We start from the raw sequence: 27146 nt of genomic DNA on the forward strand, positions 1-27146 counted from the left end.
TTTTTTTATAATATGACAAACAAAATAAAATGTATTTATAAAATGTGAAAGGTGATAGCAATTTTTTTTTCTCTACATGAAGATTTTTGGGACAATGTTGTGCGTTGCTGAATTATACCTAACACCATGTGACAGTGTTAGCGCTGTCTCATGTGTTGGTTTACACCCCCCCCTCTAGAAACCCTCAGTAAAGGTGCATAACAGTGTACTAAGTGAAGTCTGTACTGTTTAAAGGGAACAAAGAGTTTGACACCAGAGGCAGATCCTGATCAGTCCTTTGATTTATGATTTCTCCTACCTCATTCTTGCCAGTGCGCAAACTCCTTTGATGTCCCAGGCTGCATTGAATTTGTGGAATGCTCCTCACCCTTGTCTCACCCTTAACATGAATGTGTAATCTTAAAACCAAATTCATTGCCAGAGTGGTCATTGTCATAATAGATTATCCCCAATGGCGGAAGTTGGTATTAATTGTGGCACAGTTGTGGCTAGTGGTGACAAAACACTGATTGGAAATTTAGTGGGTTTCATTGGTGAAAATACTTTTTTTCTTTTGCTTGTTGTTTTTACTAAACTTGTCTGTTTCAAATTGGATTTTGTCCTGAATCTGTAGGGCTTTCACCCTGTGATATGCTGATATAGGGAGATCAGTGTTTTAGGCTAGTTAAATGTAGAAACCTAGAACGGGCACGGGAGGGTCATGTTTGTTCTTGAAGGGGGCTACGTATTCCTTTTCTAAGAATGCAATGCACTAAAAATTTATTCTATAAGAATGTAGTTAATGCTTATTCATAAACGGCATACTGTACCTGTGTTTAGGTGTAAGATTCCCTGTCCTTTTTTTTTTTAAAATAAAATAAAAACCTAAAACGGTCAGTTTTATTTTTGGAAAGTTTTGACATTTTTTATTAAAACGTCAGAACTTGTTTAAATGGCTACACGTTAACTTTTGAGGTTCCTTAAGTGTATAGTTGTGGGTGATGTAGCAATGCACAGTGTCATCATTACTGAACCCTCTAAGATTTTATTTTCCTGGTGTGGGGTACATTGTTGACAGCTGCCTTAAGCTGTTCATTTGTGAACAGTTTCTCTCTTTAATGTAGTAATAGACTACTCTTTATTTCTGCCATAGTATTACACCATTTTTTAAATCATTTTTTTTATATTTTTGTTGTTGAATTAATACACTATGAGGTTAATTGACATGTTCATATTATATATTTTTGAAACGGCACAAGTTGATACTTTTACGTGCTGGGAAAATTTTCCTTGAGTTACTGAAAGCAAGGTAGTTGCACAGCGGCCACTCCATTAGACTTGCAAATAAATAAGAAAATGGTGTGGAAGCCTTATTAACGGCAGAAAAAAAAAGTTGTTTTGTAATAGGTTTGTCTTTATTATTTCACCAGAAGCACTGAAAGAAAAATACTGACACGTTCATTATCTGTTTATGTTTAAAATGTCTATACGCAAGAGCATCCTATTCTCCTGTAGATCTTTGTTTCCATGAAGACAACATGTAGGCCATCACTATCCGTCATTTATTTTAATTTATAGAATTTTGTTTTAATTTTTTGGGGGTCCCAGACATTTTTTTATACAGATATAAAAGAAGAAATGTTACTTGTAGGATGGGTCTCCGATGTGATATATATATCGTTACATCGCGGAATGGCCACAGTTCAAGCAATGTTAGGTTAATTAGTAACGCTAACATCAAGGTGTAAGCGCTTCAGCCGCATTGTTTGCTGAAATTTAACGGGATCACCTTTCAAGAAGAAACAAAAAAAAATGCTAGCTTTCATTACCAACTGTCTGATAAAACCAGTATTAACATAAACCACTATGTGATAATTATGGACAATATTTCTTTAATGCTGTATATCATCAAGCAGACAAAAAAAACCCGCTAGTAGATTTAGTTATGCTTAAAAATAATACATTTGTGTATGTTTGAGTAACAGGAACAGTATGACTGTGGAGTTGCTTTTTATTTTATGCCCATGTTATGTTGGAGAAAATGTTTACATTTGTTTTTGTTAAACTAATGTGCATCACATATTTATGTTTTTTTTGAGGCTGTTTATTGTGTTTTTCATACATTACTAGTACACATTTTGTGACCTATAACCTCAAATGTCTCTGATTTTAAGATAACATGCAGAAATAATACAGGTGACAAACTGCATAAAATCTACTAATTGATGAGCTGCAAAGCAGACGTGATAAACATTCTCAGACATTTTGCAGTGCTATCTAACTTATGTCTACTGTGTATCATGAAAATCCTTGTTTTTTTCCCCCATGTTTTCCTTAAATGAAATAAAATTTACACATTCTGTCTTTGGGTGCGTTCATTTAGCTTTTGGTACACGGTATCGAAAGAATGTAGTTGTTGTAAGTTTCCTATCCGGTAGAAAGATAGAATTTGATGGCAGATTAGAACCATTCAGTCCTTCTGTGCTGCCTGATTTACTTCTGACTTGCAGTCCTTTGTCTCATGTTAGATTCAGGATAGCTATATGTCTGTTCCATGCGTACGTAAAGATACTATGAACTGCTTAACAGTGACTTGTCAACAAAACATATCTTCAGTGATTTGCCCTAAAAGGGTAATGTTTTAACATATAGCAGTTCTAAGTAATTTCTGATAAAGAGTTTAGTCTACATATTTAGTACAAATATTATGGTAAGTCCGTTAAGTAATTAAGATGTGTTAGCTTTATTTGGTCATATATCTATTGTACAGCACTGCGGAATATGATGGCGCTATATAAAACAATAAATAATGTCTACATTTTAGACGAACAAGCACATAGCAACTCACATTAGTGATTAAACCCCTAAGGAATTATTTGAATTATTAGTTATAACAGAGAAGGACATACATGTTTGTCATGGAATTCATGTCTGTCAAGAAACAATCATCCAACCTCTCCTTTTGTGCATGGTTTTAAATAGAAGATTTGTCTTCTGTATCCTCAGACCTTTGCCATAATCAGAGGTAGTAATCGGGATCAGAGCTATTAAGACATTATACAAAAATTGTCACTATATTACAAACAGTGGTGTGAAAAAAAGTATTTCCCTTGTATAAATTTTTCTTGGTTGCCTAGTTTTCACGTTGGTTTTGATAAGATTATATTATGTTGTAATAATATCTAGAGTAAGCCTGAGAGAACAAATTAAGTTGGTTTAAATTTGATAATTAAAAGGGCAATCTCCAGGTATGAAAACATTATTGTCTTCCCATAAATGTAAACCCTCCTTTTATGGAGGTTTTTTGTTAGGTGTTGGAATACCTTGGTCAACATGCCTGATTTGGACCAGCCTTGACTAACATACAGTGCCTTGCAAAAGTATTCACCTCTTGGCATTTTTCCTATTTTATGTTTTATTACAACCTGGCATTTCATTTTTAAAATTTTTTATTTGGATTTCATGTAACTGACTTACACATAATAGTCAAAATTGGTGCATTAAAATAAAGAGAACCAACTACATTCAGAGGTCACATAATTGGTGCAATCTAAGTGTCTATATATACATACATATATATATATATATACATATATACATATATATACATACACCTATTATGCAACACCCCTGAGCAAAGGGCACCATGCAGGCCAAGGAGCTCCTCAAACAGGTCAGGGACAAAGTTGAGGAGAAGTAGAGATCAGAGTTGAGTAATAAATTAAAATCTGAAACTTCCCTTGGAGCACCATTAAATCCATTACTAAGAAATGAAAAGAATATGGCCCCACAACAAACCTGCTAAGAGAGGGATGTCCACCAAAACTCATGGACCAGGAAAGGAGGGCATTAAGAGGTAACAGAAAGACCAAAGATAACTGAAGAAGCTGCAAAGCTCCACAGCCGATATTGGAGTATCTGTTCACAGGACTGCTTTAAGCTGTATACTGTACATCGCTTGGCTTTATGGAAGAGTGAGAGAACGTGTAAAAGGTGAAACAAATGTCCGAAAAAGTAAGAAAAGAATAGAGTACTTTCCTTTCTTTTGGATCGGGTTTATAGCTGCATCCACCGAGTGTTGAAAAGGTATACCAAAAATGACTTCCGTCTAGGGGCGCTTGAAAACACGCAATCGCGAATCTCTCAAATAAAAAATAAATAAAGAACAAAAAGAAAAAATAGTGTGATACAGTAAAAAATATTCCTGGAGTTTTTAACACAAGGCTTCAATGGTTGCACTCACAATGTTTATCAATCTTTAGCGCGTATATTTAACCACCCTTCAGTCTGTATGTTGGTTCCTTGACCTCAGGTGCATGGAAGACAAGAAATATCCAAATAGGCTAATATCTTTAAAACCAGTGTATACGCAATCAAGTAATGCACTCACATTTGGATGAAGAATATCAAGCGCATCTGATTAGTTGTCCTGAAGCAGTCTTGGTTTCCAAAACGAAGTTCCTGGTGTGGTCGTGCTGGACCCCAGGGTCCAAAAAGGATGTTTCTTTACTGTTCCAGTATGGATGTTTTTAAAGTGCAAGTGCTCGTGTAAATTGATTAAATTATATGAAATGTAAAAAATGGTGTATGTTCAGTAATTGTAAATTGATCAGTATAAAAAAACAGTGGATAAATGCAAGAAATAAAATAAATGATTTAATTTGGGGCTATGCCCTTACAGTTCAATAATCGGCAAACTACACTATATAAGTGTTTGACAAAGTCTGTCCGAAATAAATTAAAAGAATAAAAAATGTTCAGATAAAAAGTATTAAAAATATCGAGTAAAGTCCAAGGGAAACAGTCCTCTACGCGTTTCGCCGATCAAGGGCTTCCTCAGGAGGTATATTCGTCATGTACCAGTGGTGTTCATGCTTTTATGTTCCCCCGGACGCATCATTCGCGTTTCCTTCATTCCGTGCGTCTTTGGTGCGTGGTGCGTCGTGCGTCTCTCCCGGTGCGTCATCGCGTATTTCTTCCGCTGCGTGCATGCAGTGTGTCCCATTCATCCGTTCTTTTAGAACTTTCGTTCGTCGGGATCAGGTTGTATATCGGATGTGCACGTTTCTTTTCATCTCTATGCAATTTCTTTTATGGAAGAGTGGCCAGAAAAAAAGCCATTGATTAAAAAATAAATAAATAAGCTAACGCGTTTGGTGTTCGCTAAAAGGCATGTGGGAGACCCCTTAAATATTTGGAAAAATGTACTCTGTTCAGATGAGACTAAGATTTAGCTTTTTGGGCATCAAGGAAAATTCTATGGCAGAAACTCAAAACTCCTTATCACCCCAAGAACACCATCCTCACAGTGAAGCATGGTGTTGGCAGCATCATGCTGTGGGGATGTTTCGCATCGGCAGAGACTGGGAAACAGATCAGGTTTAAAGGAATGATGGATGGTGCTTAATACAAGGACATTTTTGAGGGAAACCTGTTTTAGTCTTCCAGAGATTTGAGACTGGGAGGAAGGTTCATAATGATTATTTCTGTAATGGTCTTGTAAATGTCCTGACCTAATAAACTCCATGGACATTTGGTGAAAAGGATTGGTATCAAGCTGTTCATTCTCAAAACCAAGTCACTGGTTAAAGCGGTGGTTCAAGTAGGGCTGTCACATTTTGCTGGACTGTATCCTGGACACTCTTTAAAAGGAATAAATCTAGGGTGTAACTGGTGCATTGTGGTGCAGTGTAGCAATAGGCATAGGTTATTGGTGATAGATAAAATGTTTGATTTAGGAGTAAGAAGAGGAGAGAGACAAGTGGTGAAAAGGGAAACGAAAGAGAAGGGAAAATGGAGGGGCAAAAGGAAAAAAAGAGGAAAGCGAAAGGAAACTCCTTTACCTATTAACCTGCACATGGTATTCCAGAGAGGGTCAGTCATCATCGTGTAGGAGTCATCTCCATAGGCTACAAATCTCCAGAACATGTGCGTGTTAATACTGTAGCTCAACCTATGCATTACTGTAGCTCCCATGCATTAATGCAAGTATCCACGGTGTGTTAACTCACTCCCTCATCCAGGCCGAACATTGTCTCTCCCAGCAAATGCGCGAAGTGTGGAGAATAACCGCTTTCAACTATCCAAAGGCTGCCTAGTACCCCCTTACAGGCAATGAACCCACATGTGCACTAGCCCAGTATTTCCCGACACTTTATTCCTGGACTGCCCATATCAAACATGGACAGCTGGCAACTCTAGGTTCAAGCCATGCAGGCAAAACCAAATTAATTGTATCATAGGCAAAGTGAAGGCAGATTTAGCAGGGCAGAAATGTCGTAACCTGATTTGAGATGGTCACCCATTCTACTACCAATGATTGTCTATGGAGATTATTATTAATATTGTAATTGTGCAGCTTTTCCTCAACACAAAAAAGATTTTACGTTAAAATTATGCATGTCATAATTACTGTTTGGAAATGTCATGTTCTGTAACCGTGTGAAGTCCAATGGTCACCCCAGACAGGAAGTGAAACATGCTGGAAAATACCAGTGGGGTAGACTGCTGCAATAACAGACGGACGTCAGTTACTGTGCAACCCTGAACATGGGTTATTGCTACTTCACTCTTTTAGAGGTACAGATGGCACCACGTTATTAAATTGTGGCATACAGAAGCAAAGATCTTTGTCAAGGCATGTATATCCTGAAAGGGGAACTAAAAGCATTTTTTCTTTATTGCTAGCATCAGGTTGAAAATAGGTTTTTAAAAATATTGTGCTGTTTTTTTTTCTTCTAGCTGCTCTGGTTTTTACATGTTTTTCAGAGAGCTGCATAATAGCAAACACCGTTAACTCCTAATCATAATTTCTGCGGATAAACATTGAAATGGCTTAGTCTTAACCACTCAGCTTGATACTTTATACTAATAAAAGTGAGGAACGGAGGCGTTGTACACACACTGGATTTCGCCGTACATAATCACCTCATCATGGTGTTTGAAAATGGAGTTAAAACCAAATAACTTCACCCTGAGCTGACCCCCAACAACCATAAGAACACTGTATAAACAAAGCAGCTTCCCCCAAAAAGGGCAGAGTAACATAATAGTGATGATAACAGGAAGTTAGTGTTTTTAGACAGTTCTAAAATGTTTGTGAAAAGTGGGTCATGACAATGTGCTTCTATGAGTTTGAATGTCTGTATGTGACCCATATTTGTAAACCTTTTTTGGGTGTCTGAAGTGATTTATCTTTATTTGCTAAGCCCTTTCAACCTTATTCATAGCCTATTTAACATCTTTCCACTTTGATGTCCACCTCTTACTTTCTCATGTATAAACCTACCGCTATGACTCAAACGTACAAAGAAAACAGTAAATGGTGCTTTGTAACCTAATGAAATCATACTGTTTATCAGCAAATGAACATTTACAATTGTCTGTTATGTATGATTTTACATATTAGGACATAATAACAAAAATCTGTTCCTTAGCAGATATAAATATTTGGTAAATACAACCTCAGATGAACAACAACACATGTCATATTACACCGTGTTATGACTTAATAAAAAAAATTAAAAAAAGCCAAAATGGAGAAGCCATGTGTGAAAATGATGTCTATAAAATGTATTGTGAGGGTTCTTATCATGTATTGTTGCTCAATAACCACATCTATTCTTACAACACAGCATGTGTATCACTTCCTTACTGTTGCTGCATATTAACAGATGTCAGTGGGTAGCACATACTTGTTTTACACATTGCAACTTTTTAATAATTGAAACTAATAATACAGTTATTAGTAGGGTTGCTTTTACTTTTATGTTATACACAATCTAATACAGAATTACACTTTTTCTCTTTTGCAGCAAGTGATGGAAAGCATTTTTCCCATATACATATTGCACTGCCAAAGTTTAATCATGTTTGTTGCAGATATTTACTAAGCAGTGACTACAAAGTGGGGCGTGCCCTTGACCCAGAGTTTTCCTGTAGTGACCAGTAGAAGTAGCACTTTACCTGGAGTCTCTGTGCGAAGTTCGGAGTGTTCCAATTTGTAGTCATACATCACAAGTTGCAAATGTTAGGGGGAACTGCATGCAGTACGAAGTGCCTTGTGACTGGCAAACACCCCCATCAGTAATGGATGGGGGTGGGTTTAAATATATGAAATACCCTGTGGAAGTGTATCCGTATGCCCTGCCAGTGGGCTTCCAGTTTCTTGCCTGTTTTTATCCTGCTCTCTCTGAACACCTAAAGATGGCGCCCAAGAGAAAATCTAAAGCTAAAGTGGATCACATCACCCTGCCTACAGCCATGTTCTGAACCTGCCCCTGCATTGAGACTCCTACCTGATCCAGCACTGAGTTCCCTGACAGGAAGGTACAAAGCTCATCCCATGTTTAGTCCTCAATGCTATCCTATGCTTGGTAGAATAGGGCGGGGGGGGGGGTGGTTAAAAGCCATAAAAAAAAGTAATTACTAAAAGGGTAGTGTTAAAAAAAAAATTCTTTCCTATCCCTACCTTTATTTACCCCAAAATTGGCAAAGCCAATAAGGGACATCTAACCACCAATTTCCCTTGGCACACAAAGCATTCTGTGGGAGAAAAAAACTACTTGAACAATTACCTGGGACCATCCCACCACAATCATTGATACTTTTAAGTCTTTATTTTGGCCAAATGTAAGAGGAGGTCCAAAATTAAAAATAAGAAACCTGACAAAATAAAAATGTAGAAAAAACTAATCCTCCTTGTGCCTGATTCTAAAACTGGACAGGGACTGGAAAGCCCAAAGAGTATTTTACTTACCATATTTTCCAGATTATAAATTGACCCCCTAATTTTGGATTGACCCTATTGGAAAAAAATTCTAAAACATTGTTTTTGCAACTCACTCATATGAACACTTACATTTTGCCACCCACTCATAATATATATACACTTATACTCTGGCACTTAATCATACACCTATTTGTGCAGGGCTGGACTGAATATATTTGGACAGCAGCCAAATACATCAGCCCCATACTTGCCAACAGCCCCGAAATTAGACTGAGAAGTCCCATTTTTGGAACCTTGTCCCATCCAAATATTGCTTATGCTCAATGCACTGCGCACAGCCAGCGTTGTGTTTAAGATGTGTTTGTCTGAGACACACACAGGCTAACTGCTGGTAAATGAGCTCAAACACCCCGGGATAGAAGGGCGTGAAGCCTAAAGTAGGTACCACGTACTGCTGCTTAACTCTACCTACTTGAGGCTCTACCACCACATGTCCCGTTATTATGAGTAAATTGAGCCTCATTTTGGGAATGTTTGGTCTATTTAATCAAAACACACTTGCTGTGTAGTTCTTGGTTATTGAAGCTGCAACTCCTTGTCTATTTCACCTGGCATTTAACCTATGGATTGTATAATTTGCTGGTTTGAACATTGACTTGAGTTGTGACTATTCTTACATTTGGATTAATTTGGACTGGAAATTTATTACACGACTAGTTCTGTATTAAACTAAGTATACCTCTTTACCTCGAGGAGCAGCCAGGGGTGTAACTAGAAATCACAGGGCCCTGGTGCGAAAATTGCCCGGGGACCCCCAACAGTTGGTCCATGCCTTCTTTGTCCCTTTGCCCCCATTCCAATATACACTCTGGCACACATATGTAAACACAGTTTACATACACTCACTAACACACATGAACACATTCATCCTAACACACACTACATCTCACCCCACTTACACATCCATGCTCCCATATAAACACAATTACACATCCATGCTCACACACACACAATTACACATCTTTACTCACACACACACAATTACACATCCGTGCTCACATTCATTCTTACATACATACAAACAGCCCCCGCCTACCTCTCTCGGCTCCAGTAGCTTGCTATTCGGGTAGGTTTCACCGTGGGGACCTCACACTAACACACACACACACAGAAACTCACATTTACACAAAACTAACACACCTAGATACTAACACAGAGACACACACACTACCACATCAGACACTACACCCAGTCACTCACAGACACCTCATACTAACACACCCAGACACTTATACCAACAGATCCAGACACACACAAAAGCTAATGTACCCAGACACACAATAACATACACACACAAGCCAGTAACTTAACTACCTTTGGAACTTGCCAAGGCTCTGCCTAGGGGAACCCCTACAGCGGTGGATGTCCAAACTACAATAAAAGGTGCTGCATGCCTTTCGGAGTGGAGCCCCAAGATATAATGTATGTATCTATCTATCTATATATTTATATATATCTTTCTCTTTCTCTTTATCTCTCTTCTTTATCTGTCTTTATCTGTCTCACTATTATCACTTCCATTCTTTCCATCTCTTACCATTCTCTCTTCTTTTCTATCATCTTAATTGCTGTGGTGAGAGCGCAAGGCCTGTTTCCTTCATTTTGGACCGGTTAGAGGGAGACCACTGGAGGTGGCTTTAAACTATATTTTAGTGTTAAAAGCTGTGGCCAAATATACGGAAAGTTACGTGATTTCACACGATGCCCTCTCCTTTCCAAAGCAAGAAGCCAGTGTCTAAATTCTAAATTCAATCAGGCCCAGACTGAAGACTGAAGATGAATAAGCGACCCTGACTTTTTAAGGCTACCAGTTACCAAAAGATGTCAATGAAACTGCATGTTTTACGTTTTTTATACTCTTGCGGCATACGACCACACACTGCAGGTCCCAACCTGGAGCAGCATTATTAGCGTGCCATCCTATCGGCCACTAGACATTTTCCTAGGGTGTGCTAGATGGCCTGTCTGGAACTGACATGAAGCTTCACATACACTAACTATTTTAAAAGTTATACTTGCCAATAATTATCATTACCTCAGATGTATATCTACTTTTAACTTACACTTTGGTCAACATTTTCCACTTTGTGCCTTAAGGAGAACCAGTTAACATATGAGTCACAGTATCACACCACCTTCCTCTTCTTTATTCTATAAATATATCCTGTGATGATGCTTAGTGTTTTTTTTTTTTACGCAAAGTAAAACAGTAAATGTTAAATTGGATGGGGTGGTTGCTTTTCCCTTTCCCAGGGAGTTCTTACCCATAATACTTCAGGAGTAAGTAGCCGTTCCTTAAAAACGTGGCATTGTTATGTAAGCCATTGTTTTTTCAATTACAAAAATAAAATACAATTATTATTATTATTTTCTTCATAAGTGGTTTCAGAACTACTACTAGCAAGACATTTTCTTTTCTATTATGTTGAAGACATTCTAAAATTAAGTGTCACGGAGAGGTATTTGTGACATCTTATGACCTTATGATCCAAAAATGAATGCTCAAATAAATAAACATTTCAATTTGTAGAGTGTAGGCTGTAAAGGGTATACAGGTCACAAATCTGTAAAGAATTACAGATTACTCTTTGAAGGGAAATAAATTGGAAACTGATTGAAGTAAGTAAGAGAGCTACAACTTTGGCGCAAAGTTCCTTGTCTCCAATAACAACAGGTTCTCTTTGATCAAAGGATGTAACATGGAATTTGGTTGTCTACAAAACAGCCACAGACACTGTGGCCACTTCACTACTCAACCATCAACCATGTCAGGGTGTGGAAAAAATGTTCATGGACAAAACCCGGGATCTCTTTGCATGTGGTTTCATTGCTGAAGAACAAAACATACTCCAGGAACACCTAAACCCAGTGACAATTCTGAATATTCTTTAAGAAATCTGGGTTTAGGGAAGAAGAAATAATCTCATTATTCCCCATTATTAAAAGGCAATTGTCTTCTCAGTCACCAGTCACTTGTATTTTACATTTTTGTTGTTGTTATGGATGGCCCACCATCAACTTTGCATCCATTGGATTCTTTCAATGATTTTCTTGTGTCCACCAGACATGTTAACAGTAGGGTTGCCACCTGGTCGGTAGAGCACCCTGCCAGTATCGGTATTTTAAAAATATCGGCAATGCAATGACAATCACTCTGTCACGCTCACTCTCATACACAGGCACACAGGCACACCACCACAGACAGTCACTTCCAAAACACATCAATAAAACAAACAGCCCCCCATAGACACAAACATAATACACCGCAAGCAGCTACCACACCCCACACGAGCATTTGCTCCAGACACAGATATACACATGCTCACAGACACATATATGAATTCCAAACACAGGCACAGAAACACATACATACAGTTATACACTCACACATGTACAAAGATACTCACTGCCAGACACATATTCTCAAGTACATACGCAGATACCCAGTGCCAGAAACGCACTCACACTGTGATTGTGTGCTTGTATCTGTCAATGTGTGTTTCTCTGTGTGTCTGCATATCAGTATGCATGTGTGTGTGTTTATTTGTGTGTGCGCCTGGATAGCCCTGGCTCAACTGTGCAATCAGGGCGGTATGTGATTGAGGGGATAAGGAGTCATGCAAAGGTCAGTCAGGTAGAGCAGGTCAGGTCAAAAGTTCAGCAAAACAAAAAAAAAAAGGTAGAAGCTTCTAGCTGCGCTCACGCTTCTTAGTTTGCCCGCGCTTTTTGCCCTATAAATAGTACCGTTTTTGAGGTGCTGCGCATTGCCTGCGGCGAACTGCAAGCTGTCTGCATTGACCGCTTAGAAGCGTCTGGTGAGCAGCAGCATAGCAGGAGAGCCAAAGGTGAAGACATGGAGGAGCTTCTTTTCAGGCAAAGAGAATAGTATTTATTTAATTGTCGTGGCTTTTATTGGGTTAAGGTTGCCATTTTTTATTTTAAAAAAAAAAAGTATGAGAAAGGGTGGTTTAGTGGGCCTTCTGGCTTTAGGGCGGATGGCCTGTATATATTTTAAGCATGGTTGCACTCTGGGTTTGTGCCAAGAGTGATTTTTATGGTAACAAAGTATTGGTATATTTATAGTGCGTTTGTTTGGTTTATACAATGTAAGCTAAATAAAATGGTCAATGGTCATTCCCTCTTCCCCTTTGTGTATCTACCTGAGATGGCTTTTGCAGGGGATAACAGAGTGTTGGTACAGCTCTTATTCTGATTCCTGCCAGTCTGGATAAATCATGGAGACCGAATGCCATGTGATAACATTATAACATGGAGGGCATCTATGCTAAATGCTAAAAGATATATAACGGTATAACTGCAGGAAAATGTCTTTACTTAACACGAATTTGCTAAAATCCTTGCATTGTACATCCAAAATGTCCTTCTCAAACTTATACATTGTAAACAAGGATTGTGCCTAGATGGCTCAGCAATTTACACCTTTTCTCCACATGCAAACTATTCTCCTTTACACCAATGCAGAGAAGGCATTTGGCAGTCTTGACTGGTGCTGTTCTCTGAGGTTGCATAATAAGATTGCTTTCTTCATTGGAGAGGCTTTACGGGTCACTGGAGTGTCCCTTTAAGTGCAATGTGATCTGAACACATTAAAGCGGATTACAGCACCTCAACCCAACTGCTTGCTGAGTCATAGAACTCAGAGCCTGGCTCATAGCTACACCTCTACATCCCCAGTAATAGCAGTAGTTAAGACACTTAAAGGTTTAAAGGCTATTGCAACAATACTGCTATTTTTTTATATATTTTTTTTTATTTTACTTTCTATTGTAATGGAAACATGCATACATCATTTCACTTTTCAAATAAGGAACCTGCTCTGTGTTTTCCACTGTCATTTCCCTCTTTGAGAAATCAGGATATCAAAGTGGATGCCGGAAATGTCTGCGCTATTTTAGACACACTATTGATTAAGAAATATCTTAGGAAGTTCCACTATATGCTCAAGAGGTATAAATACAATTTGTTGTACTGCACCCGTCATGATTTGTATTAAACAGGTCTAGGCGAAGGACACCTATCTGGAGGAAACCTGTTGTTGAGAAACATTGAAGAAAAAAGTTCCTTGGATAATAATTCTGTCAATTAAAAAATATCTATATACTACATTTTCTTCATTAGGGAACAGGTAAAACATGTTTATGGTTTATTGTTTTTAGTTCATGTGGCATGTACCAGACTACGTTCATAAAATGTAAACTTATGAAATGATATGTAAAGACCGCAGATTTAATTTTCCTTAAGGTTTTATTATTACCATATTGCATTATGAATGTATGCTTTTGCATGATGGAGCTTTTTGTTTATTTTATTACATTTACTTCAGAAATCATATAATCTATCCAAACATGATTTTTTTTGTGTGTGTATATGTTTTACATAAACATTTACATTTACATGAACATATTGTTTTGTGTTTTCATTGGTATTTTTTTTCATTTTTTTATAATATATAGTATAACAAAAGGAATTGTATTATGTGTTTGTCATTGATGCTAATTCATTGTCATACGCTCTCTCCATAGCATTATATGTTAATCATTCAAAATGTGGCTCCCGTTCATAGTGATGTCTACCTCATTGCTTGAGTCCCTTGCCTATCCTGGTTCCAATATGGATAATTCAGGTATGGATTAAAACATTTCTATCTTTGTAAACCTATTACATAGAAGAACGTCATCATACAGCACACTTGTGAGCAAATGATTCCCTTTTGGGAAATGACAAGTTATTGATACATATTCTGTAATAAACCTTTGGAAGGACCTAAATATGAAGGTTTTGAGACAAGAAGTTATGTTTAGATGTTGAGGACTGGAATTTTATGTTGATAATGTTTCCTCGAATCCATCACTTAAGATGGCCCATCTATGCAGGGCAGCATGATGGCATCTTTAACAGGATACTCCATCGTTTCATTAAAGTCATATCTGTCTGGTATTATGATTTTATTCACATCAGTCTCTGTTTTAACAGATCATTTTATCCTAATAACATAGACTCTCCCCTTTCTGGAGCCTCTACTTTGTGCTATTAAAATTAAAATCTGACCTTATTAGTCCATACCTAAACACCACTTAAGTTTTAAACACTTAAGAACCATTTGGACATGGCGACAAGTCAAGGTGACCCTTATAAAGTTAAAGTACACTTGCTGTTTCTTTACTTGCCAGCACTGGTGGTATAATTGCACCCGGTGGCTCAAGTGGACGTACATCTGCACTGTTTGAAAGCCCAACATTGTTCACACGTTACCTTTTCATGGCAGTCAGTGCTTACATGAGAGTAGATATCTCTAAGATTACTTAAGAATAGTAAGGTTTGCAGGATTTTTCTTAAAGAGTTCAGAAAAAAGGCCAGTTTATTTACCTGTTGATGCTGAATTCTGCGGTCTTGTTTCTGGTCTTCTGTATTGCAGAAGTTGGTCTCCAGCAGCATATGAGACAGCTTTGTCTTAAACAATGAGGAATGACCAGTAAATCTAAACTTTTTTCTTCTGAACTCTTGAGGAAACAATTCTGGAAACTTTACTTTTAATGTAAGTATTTTAAGAAAGCCATCTTTAGTGAAGTAGTCCCCTTCTCCTACTGTCTCACTCCCCATCAGCCACCCAATAGATTATAAGCTTACAAGAGCAAGGTCTTCTTCTCCTTCTCTACCAGTATTTCTTAATGTGTGTTAGTTATTGTCAATTCTAAATTAGCTTTTAATATGTCGGTGTTATGTAAATAAATGTAAAGTAATGTTTTTATATTTGTTTTTTTAAGTTTTTGGTAAGAACCCTGCTTTAGCCCAATCAAAAGCTAAACATGTTTGATTTGCTGTTTTCAACTTTTTATTTTTATGAGTATGTTTTTTTTTATTATTTGATTATTCAATAATTAATCTTGTGCCATAAGAATGTGCCAGTAACTCTTACTGTTCGTTTGTCTTTAAGAAAATTGCCAGGATTCAATCACGCATTTCATGGGGTATTATTTTCTGAATGGAGAAGCTGCAGCAATCCGGTGCCCAGCATTCCAATATCTTCAGATTGACTCCTCAGAGCTTTCTGATCATTCTCTTGATCTGGTTTGGACAAAAAAATATTTTGAAAGTGTTACGGTTGAGAGTGATTCTCATCTTCAGCCAAACAAAGAATTGCTGTGGTTTTTCCCAGGAGTAAAAGAAGACACTGGCGTATATACTTGTATTCTAAGGTACTTACTTTATTCCCTATCTTGCATTTGCTTCGAAAACCTGAAGATTATTAGAAAGAAAAAAAAATGACTGGGCTATGCCCGAGATAGTGGCTGTGTGGTCTGAAGATATTTTTTGGGTGTTTTATAAGCTTTAGATCATTGCCCCAGAACTGTTGATATTTTTTGTTTATATAAATGGTGCTGGAGGTTATCTTGTTCAAGCAGATCTGTCACTTTCCCAAACCAGTTGCACTTCAGTACACTAAATAAACAAATGTAAGGATATTTACAGATTAAAATAAACAATACATTTGTACTAGAAGCCTCTCTTTATTGCATACTATGGGAATAATTTACTATTCCTACTAATTAGCTTATTTCTTAATGTTTATTAGTTCAGACAACCATTGTGAGAATAGGACGTGTAGATAGGAGGATACTTCAGGAAGCTAAATTTATTGGATTTGCTAATTTTGAGAATTTTTGGGATATATCTCAGCTTTACTAGTGCTTATTTTTTAGACTAGATATCGCCAAAACAATTATACTGATAGGAACACACAAACAAACAAGGTATTGGTAGTTTTGAACAATGGGTTTAGCAACAGGGCAAGAGTTTAACCATTTTACTATTTTTACTAGGCAATTACAACTCTAGTTTAATCATTTTGTGCTTAACAACATAAACAATATCTTTATACATCTCATGACGTCTTTCAGGGATATCTCTGTATTTAAATGATAAAACCAAAGTAGGAATATTTTATATGAGTTTGTGAAAAATACTTCATATAATCATATACCTTTCAGAAATTCATCATTCTGTGTTGAAGTAGCAATGACTGTCAATGTACTAGATCGGACAGAGGTATCTTTGGCTGAAATTGCATATGAACAAACTGCCTATGAAGATTCCAGTTCCAAGGTGTATTGTCCCGATTTAGGTGACTTCACTGATAGTTATTCTAATTTTCAGCTAAAATGGTTCAAGGTAAGAAATGTAAATGTAACTATATTTATATGTAAAACATCTATCTCTCTATACATGGATTTCTATACATACATGGAGAAGAAGCCCCTTAACACAACTTATTTAAACGACGGAACTGAAAATTCTGTCTTATTGAATTTGAAAATACAGATAACCAATCAGAAAAGGGATATTAGCATGTAAAAGTTTGAAACGTTGTTTTCCAGACTCTGGTAAAACAATTGTTGGATGTGTTATCAGTTGATCTTCTTTGCAATATGCAAAGGGTTGAGGATTTGTTATTTGAGATAGCAGAAAGTGACACAAAATTGTATTTGTTAATTCTTATAATGGGACATAACATTTGGTTATCAAAATAGAAAAAGGCTCCAGGCACTCAAGGGTTCCATCAGGCAGATTTATTGAAAGAGACCTCACGATGAGGTCTTTATCAAGTTGCGGTTATAACATTTGCCTGTGTTAAGCATGTAACCTAGACCTAGATTGTGTTAAAATACACTTGCTTTTATATAACTACATATGTTTGTCTAGGATGGAGAACCTTTACCAGAAGAGAACCAGAAATATGAATTATTGGATGGCAGCACATTTATTACCATTAAACATGTACAAAAGGAAGATGAAGGATATTATACATGTAAATTTGTATTTATGCATGGGGAAATAGAGTACACAGCTTCCAGAATCATTTCTCTTCATACTGTTGGTAATTATATCAAGATATTTTTTTTATTTATTTTTATTGAAACCCTTTTTCAGCCCATCATGAAGACTTTTTCTAATGCAACATTATAAACAATGAATTCTGTTTCTTTGCTATATTCAGTTCCAGATAAAAGAGAGCATCCAGTGATTCTGCAGCCCAGCCAGAATACCTTAGCATCATCCCTAGGTAAGGTTTGTGTTATCTTTTTTTTTTTTTTGACATTTTATATAACAACATTAAACAACCCGGGAGAAACCAACACCTAAAAGGTGTGTACTTTGAAAAAAAATGTACATTGATATGACAAAACCTTGATTACAACAAATGTCATTTGTACTACGGTTTCTTCTTCCGTGTAACATACAATACACTGGTGCTGTCTGATAATATCCATTATTAGATTAAGTGTAAGGGTCTGATGTATTTTACTTAATGTTGTAATAAACATAATTACAATGTGGATCACAGATTTACCTTCCTTTTTTCCTCAACATTTTGCAATTATTACATTCCAGAACTTGAGCCATGTATAATATACAACTTTGAAAATGTTACTAATAAGATGCAGCTTTCCAATAAAGAAATTATCATATCCTTTTTTGTGGTGTTTTACCTGCATTTCTACATAGAAATAGTATTTAGGATGCCATGACTGGTTTCATACTCTGCTGTGCTTATAGATTTTTGAGCTGACAAATTTGGTGTGTGTTTTGTTCTCATTTTTTTCTTTGGTCAAAGTTTCCCCTTTTAACTCATTTACACTAAGGGAGTGTGTGCCAAATTGACTGTAGTGTCTCCTGCCCCAAGCTAAGGTCCCGAACAGCCATTAGGCAACCTGGGCAAATGCTCAATGAGGGCATGGCACCTCCCAAATACCTTTGTTGCTGCTTCTGTGGCAGAGCCTGTTTTAATGTGCCTCTACTATTTGATTCACACAGCAGCATGCTACAAAAAGGCAGTGTCTGGCCACATGTATCCAGTCGGTGGCAACACTAAGGCCACTTATCGGTCGCTGGCCAATTGTAATCCCAAATTCAGCCCTACCAAGGCTGTGCTATCTTCGGAGGCAGGGCACCGAGATATGGTGTCATCTCCACGCAATCAGCAAAGATGCATGAGATAGAGGAGACCTTGTTCGGGGTAGGTCTGGTGGGCGAGCTACAGCATAGACCGATCTAAATACAGCACTGCACTTAAATCAGCTTTCAGGGCAGCAGACAAACCTACTCCAGGATTGTGAACAAATTACAAACACCAACACATACCTCTCCATTACTGATTCTTCTTTGGGGCTTTATGTGCCTATTGATAATAATATATAGGGTAAACATCTATGCTGCTAGCGTTACAAATTTCAAGCTCCTGTCACATGTTTAGAGGAGCCAAAGAACAGCTGCCATGGAATCCTAAGTTAAGCTTGAGCCATCATTAAAAATGGCCCTATAAACTCTAACCCTAATTATTATGATTTTATTTTTACCATTTATTTTCTAGTTATAAGGACTTACAAGAATTCTAAGTCTCACAACAACCATGCGTGTGTTGCAGAAAAAATACCAACATACATTGAAAAAAATGTAATGTAATTAGTTTATCATTGTGAAAAGAAAAATAATGATTTTCCTTTGTGCAAAAGGTTCCACATTGACTATTCCGTGCAAAGTATTTACTGGAGTTGGGAGAAACAATCCTATTGTATGGTGGCTAGCAAATAAAACCTTTATTGAAGAATTCTTTAAAGATGGCCGCGTGTTTGAAGGACCATTGCAGTAAGTATATAGTAAAAAGATTTTTAAAAAATACATCAGAACTATTTGACTTATTTAAAATGAATGTGGCCATAGTACACTTGTGGAATGTTTTTGCTTGGAAATTTAGATACTGTACAGGAAGGTACCAAGGCAATTACTCATTGGGTATCTGTGAGAATGTACATTTATCTATCTTTCTATCCACATCTAGAGTTGGGTGAACCAGATGTAGAGCTACAGAAATTGAGGCAGACACTGGAATCATGCTTGTGAGCAGCTTCCAAGCTCAACTCACCTGCATCGCTTCTTGGCATTTTGACTAAGATCAAGTGAGTACCAGTGACAGAGGGAAAGCTTGGTCCTTAAGGCAGAGTAGGTTAGTTGAAGGCCCAGGTGGTTACAGAGCCCCCTGGTTTGATCTGACAGACGCAAGCAGTATGGTGTACATTGGGGGGGCAGGGCCGTCTTAACAGCATTGTAGGCCCTGGGCAAAGCAATGCACTGGAGCCCCTACCCACCAAAAAACATGCAAGTCAAGGCTTAGTCAACAGAAACAGAAATATGCACATGTGTGAACATGTAGGGGAGAGCAGGGGAGAGCTACCTGCATTGAGTCTAGCAGGCCAGGATATGATGTTGGGCATACACATAAATATATATATATATACACATACACTGGTCTTACAAACACCTGCCCATACACACATACAGTAATGTGAAAAAGAAAGTACACCCTCTTTGTTATTATGTGCTGATGTGCAAAACTATAGAATTCAATCATCTGTCTTAAAATATGGTAAAGACAACCTCAGATGAAAACCATGATATATTACACTGTGTCATGATTTATTGAACAAAAATAAAGCCATTATACACACAAATACCCTACGCTGTCCTTACACACACACATATACACATACACTGTCCTTACAAACGCCTTCTAATACACACACATATACAGATACACTGTAGTTACAAACGCCTGCATATACACATTCAATGCCCTTACACATGCCTGCCAAAACACACACATATGCACTGCCCTTACACACACCTGTCTATGCACACATAGACATTACACACACATATGCACTACCCATATACACACAAATACATTGCCCATACACACAAACATACTGTGTCACAACTGCCCTTACAGCACCCTGTCTCCTCATCTTCTAGCCCCCTTTCCCCTCTTCCATCCTGTCATCCTGAGGTGCCGGCACTTGGATATGACGCATTTGGCACATATACCAATGTATAAATAGCAGAACATCACTCCAATATTTCTGGTGCTTAAACTGGGCTCCACCAGCACTCCAAGATATCAAAATTAAAGTCACCCAGCACTCCAGTAGTTCAGTGAGGTATATTTAATGTGACATATGGCACATGGTGATTAGGGAGCACAGAAGCCGAGGTCTGAAGTGACAGACCTCGCACTCCCTTAATGTTGGGCCGATAAGAGACACATTGTGATCTCCCAAACCGGCCTTGCTCAGAGGGCGCGTGTATCCCAGACCAGCGCTCATGGTGCACACTGGGGTAACTGTCTGATAGGCAGGGCTGGTTGGGGAGATCACAATCTCGCACCTGCCTTGTTGTGGCTCTGAAGGGTGGCTCAGGAGTGGCAGCCTCACCACTTGCCCCATCCCTATAGATATAGGGTACTGTTCTAGGGGCTCCGTGGGAATCACATTGCTCGCAGCAAATGCACTTAAGCAAGACCAGTGCCAATAATATAAAATTTTCAATAATTTTGCCTTTTTTTTTTTTCAAATCAATTGCCTTTACAACTGTGTTAAAAGCATGATACATTTCCACCTTAAAAGAAATGTAGTGTGTTTTTAAGGAAGGAATAGAGTTTGAATGACAAAACAACAACTGGAAAATAAGCAAATCTACATACATATTTCACTGCACATATTGCGTAGTTTCCTTAACCAGATACTATACTTGATGTATATTTCCAAAGTCATAATGATAGTTTAAGGATAGATGTGTTTTTCTTTCAGAGAAACGACAGAAGCTGATGGCCATTACATTGAACTGCCACTGATTTTTAAAGTGGTCAAAGAGGAGGATTTCAGCACCAATTTTATGTGTGTGGCTAGCAACGATTATGGCAAAGAGGTCCTTCCGACAAGTATAAGAGAAGCAGGTAAAAAAAAAAACCTGCTATTTAGTTAATACATACACATTTGACCAAAACAATAACTTTTTAACAAACATTTTTCGGTGTCTTGAGCGCAATAAAAAGGACCATTTTTGTACAAGTTCTCCAGGACCCCAAGATCGAAATCCTTGGCGTATTAAGCAAATCAGGAGTTTACAGGGGAATTGAAGTTTAGCTTTATTATGAATTATAAAGGTCCAATCCTGGGGAACTTCCCTGAAAACAAGAGCTTGAATAGTTAAATATTTGAGATTTAACTTTGCATTACTTCACTTGAAATCAAACTGCTTAACTTACTGTTCAGTTGTTAAATTTAAGTTTTAGAGAATCTAACTCATAGGGACTGTTGTTTATATAGTTGTTAATTATAATAGTCTTTTCTTTCAGTGTAGGTTTGGGTTCAGTTTTTCTTCAATTTTCGCGGTAAACTTTCCATTTTTATGAGCGGAGTTTAATGTAATTGTTATTTTTCTGTTTTTACCACCTGCTCTCTTGTGATATTGATTCTTTAACATGTTAATTATTCTTTTTCCTGTAGCCTCTCCTTTTTCTTGGTACATTGCAGCAGTTCCAGCAGCTTTGATTTGTCTGATTGTTGCAATAATTGCCATATACAAATACAAGACGTCGAAACACAAGACAGGTTATTCCCTGGACAAGATATAATTGGTAATATTATCTTACTGTTATATTTATAGTATAATTTAGTATGTCAAAATCCAAAATTGCTAATTTGTTTAGGCTTGGTGGGCAGTGCAGGGGGGTTCTTTAGTAAAGAGCTAGCTCAGCCAATCACAGTGGGTTTTAGTATTGATTATTCTTAGCAAAATCAGGGAGGTGAGATGTTCAATTCACCTGCAGAATCCCTCTTCACCCTCTAGACCCCATTGATCTACCCACCAACTAAACACACTGATCAGAAAGCAGGGTTCTGCAATGATTACAGTATATGAGATAACAGCAGGGGGGTCATCAGAGACTTTCAGACACAAAAGGGTCTCTATTACAAGGATAAATGCTTTCTGCCACTGACTTCACAGGAAGCAAATGCCAAGTCGGCGGTTTTGGACATTTTAATGCAGTAAATGTAACCTGTCAGCTCAGAGCCAGTGATGGGGAAATCCTCCTTCAAAGTGCAACGTAATTGCGTGCCTTTGTTCTCAAGGAACAGTTATTAAGGAAGTATTATTAAATCCTTTGTTACAAAGAGATTCATATAATACATTTTTGCTTAGCAGGACAGGAATGGCCTTCAGACACACCAACATTCTCTCAACACTCTTGATCGTGCCAATATTATTGTAGTAACGCATAAGCAGCTGAACAAATTACCTTCCTAAACAGTATTAGGTACAAAGCTAGATTTGTACTCAAAACTAGGGATAAAAAACCCTTTGTGTTAAGGACATACAACAGGTGGAGCATGAGCAAGAAATGGACTGTATTTGGTGGCAGTAGAGTCCCTGGAAACATTGCATCCCTGATACATTTCATGTTTGCCTATTGAGATGGCCAGCACTGCCTAGGTACAAAAAAAGTGAGGAATCAGCCCCCCCCAGTACCTTTCATTACATCATTTGTAGCACTGTAGCAAAAAGTAGTAAACTGTAAATACTAGTTCTGAGCTGTTTTGCAACTTTCCACTATTTCAACACAATCAAAGAATGTTCCCCTTTTTAATTGAAAGGAAATCGCGTTGTTTATTAAGAAGAAAGCGAGTTCTGTAACGTGTCTGAGATAACTTACTGAAGGAAACTTGACATTATTAAAGTTTATTCTGATAACAGAGTAATGTGCACTCTCGCATTTCCTTTCCCATGACCTTATTTCATTCCCTAGAGGTAATACAATTTAATATAAAAATGTATTTTATATAGTTAGAAATTTTTACACTGAAAAAAACTGTATTGTAAAAGATGACAGAAATTTAGCTGCACACGTTCTAAACGATGTATGAAGAAAACACAATATAATCACAAAAAACAGTGAATGACTATGGAAAAACATTTTTTTTAGTTCCAACTACAGCACGGATGTTAACTTTTTAAATCTATGAGCTAGGCTGCCAATATCAGTGATGGTTAACCTTTTTGGATTTTGACAAGTATTTTAATGGTGTCAAGCACCTACATTACATTAAATACTGTTAAACGTATAGACAAAAAAATGCCCTTACTCAGCCATTACATGCCATAAAATAAACGCTTGTGAAGCTCATGGTTGCACTTTACACCAGTCTTTGGTAAATCATGTCCAGCACTATCTTGAATGTATACACTCACATTAGAATAAGTGTATGTATCCTACCTAGTTTGGGGCAGCTAGTTTTTCATCAAAGTCTGTTGCACATGATACATATCTCCTCCAAGTGTCCTGTTGTTTGGGGACTGTCCCACTGAGCAGCCCCATTGTCCTGCTTTTATGGGGTATGTCCCTCCTTTGATCCCCCTTTTTGGTATAACCAAAAGTTTGCAAGGAGACAAATCAATAGTATTTACCAACATTTACAATACACTGGAGTTTATCTATACAATGATAACCAACATTTACAATACACTGCCAGATCTTCATACAGAATAACAAAAGGGGATGAATCCTGAGCTTAGTTACTGTGACCATGTATGAAACCGTTTTTTTTCATTTCACTAGTGGGGCTTTAGGAAGGATAGAGGTTTACTTTTAGTTTAGTTTTGGTCAGCATCCCTAAGGGAAGTTATTTTTCTTTTTTCAAAATAAAATCAATTATATATCTGTGTCATATGTGGTCACAGTACTTAACGGAATCTACCAGACAGCGCTGTAATTTCTGGCTATTTTAATGTTTATGTCAGTAGAAAATAAATATTTATTGAGACTTTTTTCATAAGAAACAGTTCATTGTTATACAATTTAGATTGTGCTACTAGTTGTAACCTTCCCTTGAAATGGTGATCATGCAGTAGAACTTCCAGAATACTCAGTGAACTAAACAAATCTTTTATAATGTGTGTGTGTGTGTGGTTTTTTTTGTAGGAAACATTCCCTTTTCCACAGCTGGAGCTGACTGGATCTTAACCAACTGGGTCATATTCATGTCTCCTAGAAAGTAGTACCTTTCTGAATATGAAGAGTAAAATTTCCATACATGTATATAAAGTGTGTTGTGTTTACTATAAATAAAGACATTGAAACAGGAATATTTGGCTCAAATTCATAAAAACTCTTAGTAGCTAATTTTTAAGACAAATTATACATTCATAGATTTGCACCAAATGGTGATTTAACTAGGTTCCCCTTACCGTAGTGAAGATACCTCTGGGGCCAGGTGCATTTTTTTATGTACTGCTCTTGTAATATGAGGAGGATTGAAGAAAATAAATAAAATGGAGACATTTTATTACAATAAAAGCCATATAATTTCTATTTTGAAAGCATTTGGTTGTACTTTAATTGGGTGACTGCAGGTTGGGACTAAATATGGCACCTAATCCCCCAAAGATAATACACATCTAGTTACAATAACTATATCCTTAAGTGACAAACCAATATTTAATTTTTGACATAGTAGTCAGAAAAACCCACATTTGCTCTTGGAAATATTATATCCAATTATCCAATATTATATCCAATTATACAGAACGTCTCCAAATTCCTCTTTGAATTAGCCAAGGTCCTTCCCTGTTTTAACTCTGTAAGCTTATTTACCTAGTAGCCACCAACCTCTATTAAAGCTCACAGAATGTCTTTCTTTTCATAAAAATGGTGACCTGACATTTTGGTTGGAAGAGGAAAGTTAATTCCTCTCTCTTTTTTTATTTGAGCTTCTTGTTGATATTGGTTAAATATGTGAGGTATATAAATGGCTTGGAAGCCCAACCATTTTCTCTTGGTTTAGAACTCACATTTAATGTGGTGTCTGGTTGTGACAGGTGAGTTTACGTGCTCACTAAAGTTTGCATTTAAGTGCTGGTAATATTTTCAGAATGTGTCCTCTGTGTTTTATCGGTGAGCAGCTGCAGTTCAATGAATCACTGACAGCTCTAAGGGATTGCAGGTCTATCTTTCATTAAATGAATCATTATAAAGTTACACCTAATATTTACCTCCCCACCCACAGTGTGCTCCCTTTGATTTGTTTCCTAGAAATAGTGATGGTATTATTAATGATTAATGCTAAATAATTGGAATGAGAACAATAGATCTCATACAGGTGAAAACAAATTAAGTTCAATAATAGTTTTCCTACTATGTTTACTGTTGATGTTTGATCAGCCTGATTGATTCTGATCTATTCTTGTTTAGTGGCCCTGCTTTGACAGATGCTGCCTGGAAAATTCCCTTGTTATTCACCCCACAATCTCCACAATTTTTGACCTTGGTCTCACCCTGGTTTCTCCCATTTGTTAAGTGTCTGCTATATAGCCCCTCCTGGGTCATTCTGTCAATTTTTGCTGCAAAACCTTGGCGCTAAGCACTTAAAGGTGAAGGAAAATAACTGAAGCAGGGAAAACCATGTCTTTTATCTCCTCCATGTTAACCCTTGTTGTTAGACTTTACTATTCAAAGGGAATATGTAGAGTAGACTTGATCATCTACATTGATCATCTATTGCAAATTTGGCAGATCCCAGTGCCTTTCACTTTGGTACCAGAGGAAGACACTACTGTACTTCCAATAATGCACACACAATACAAAAATAGGAAAGAAAGGCTTATTAAACATATAGTATGGAGAGGGCTAGCCCAAGACACTGTGCTGCCTGGGCAGAAACTCATACTAATACACTCATCTGGAAACACTCACACAATCACAAACAGACACATCAACACACACTGAGACTAACATAACTAAGAAACAGACACCCAAACACTAACATATCCAGACATACAATAACATATCCAAACACAGAACATAATAACAAACATGAAAACATGAAAACATACATAACAACACACTCTAACATACCCTGACGCACTTACGCATACAGACACACACTAATATACCCAAACCACAAACACACTAACACACAAACTAACCTACCCAGACACACATACAATCATCACACTAACCTACCCAGACACACACAATCACCAGGCTAACATACCCAGACACACAGTCACCGCACTAGCATACTTACCATTGTGAAGCTTCAGCCTATCCTTAATGCAGAGCTGCTGCACTACTACTGAAGTCACACAACAATGGTGCCAGAGAGAATTTGCCTTGGGGCCAGCACTGAGTATGGAGTATAAATTCTTATGAAAACCAGCACATGTAACACATGATGCAGTGAAAACTAGTCTTTTAAGAATACATTTTATTTAAGTCTTCTTTAAATAATCACATTGTTACTAGAACAACAAAACTTCCTCAAAAATGTACAGAGCAAAGAAAGTTCAGGAACTGAATACTTATTATTTAGTAAATCAACCACAACATTGCAGAGTTTCCTTTACGCCAAATTAGATGTCCAAATGTTGTGACTAAGTTTGTTATATTTACTCTACGTAAAGTTTACATATACAAGTCATAGCATATAGTAGGATATCTACTACTACACTGATGTAATGCAGC

General features: G+C 37.2%; 1 protein-coding gene across 1 annotated transcript; it reads left to right on the forward strand.

Annotated features, from left to right (window-relative positions):
- The first annotated feature begins 13805 nt into the window (after positions 1 to 13805).
- LOC128473066 (interleukin-1 receptor type 2-like) lies at positions 13806 to 24708 on the forward strand. Its single transcript, XM_053455110.1, has 10 exons — positions 13806 to 13916; positions 14314 to 14414; positions 15726 to 15987; positions 16780 to 16960; positions 17492 to 17666; positions 17787 to 17852; positions 19303 to 19435; positions 21433 to 21578; positions 22132 to 22262; positions 24606 to 24708. Exons 2-9 carry the CDS (start codon positions 14336 to 14338, stop codon positions 22257 to 22259), a joined length of 1170 nt encoding a protein of 389 aa, XP_053311085.1. The 5' UTR covers positions 13806 to 13916; positions 14314 to 14335; the 3' UTR covers positions 22260 to 22262; positions 24606 to 24708.
- The last annotated feature ends 2438 nt before the right edge of the window (positions 24709 to 27146 follow it).

This window comes from Spea bombifrons, chromosome 2 (genome assembly GCF_027358695.1).
Source record: "Spea bombifrons isolate aSpeBom1 chromosome 2, aSpeBom1.2.pri, whole genome shotgun sequence".
NCBI classification, from domain to species: domain Eukaryota; kingdom Metazoa; phylum Chordata; class Amphibia; order Anura; family Pelobatidae; genus Spea; species Spea bombifrons.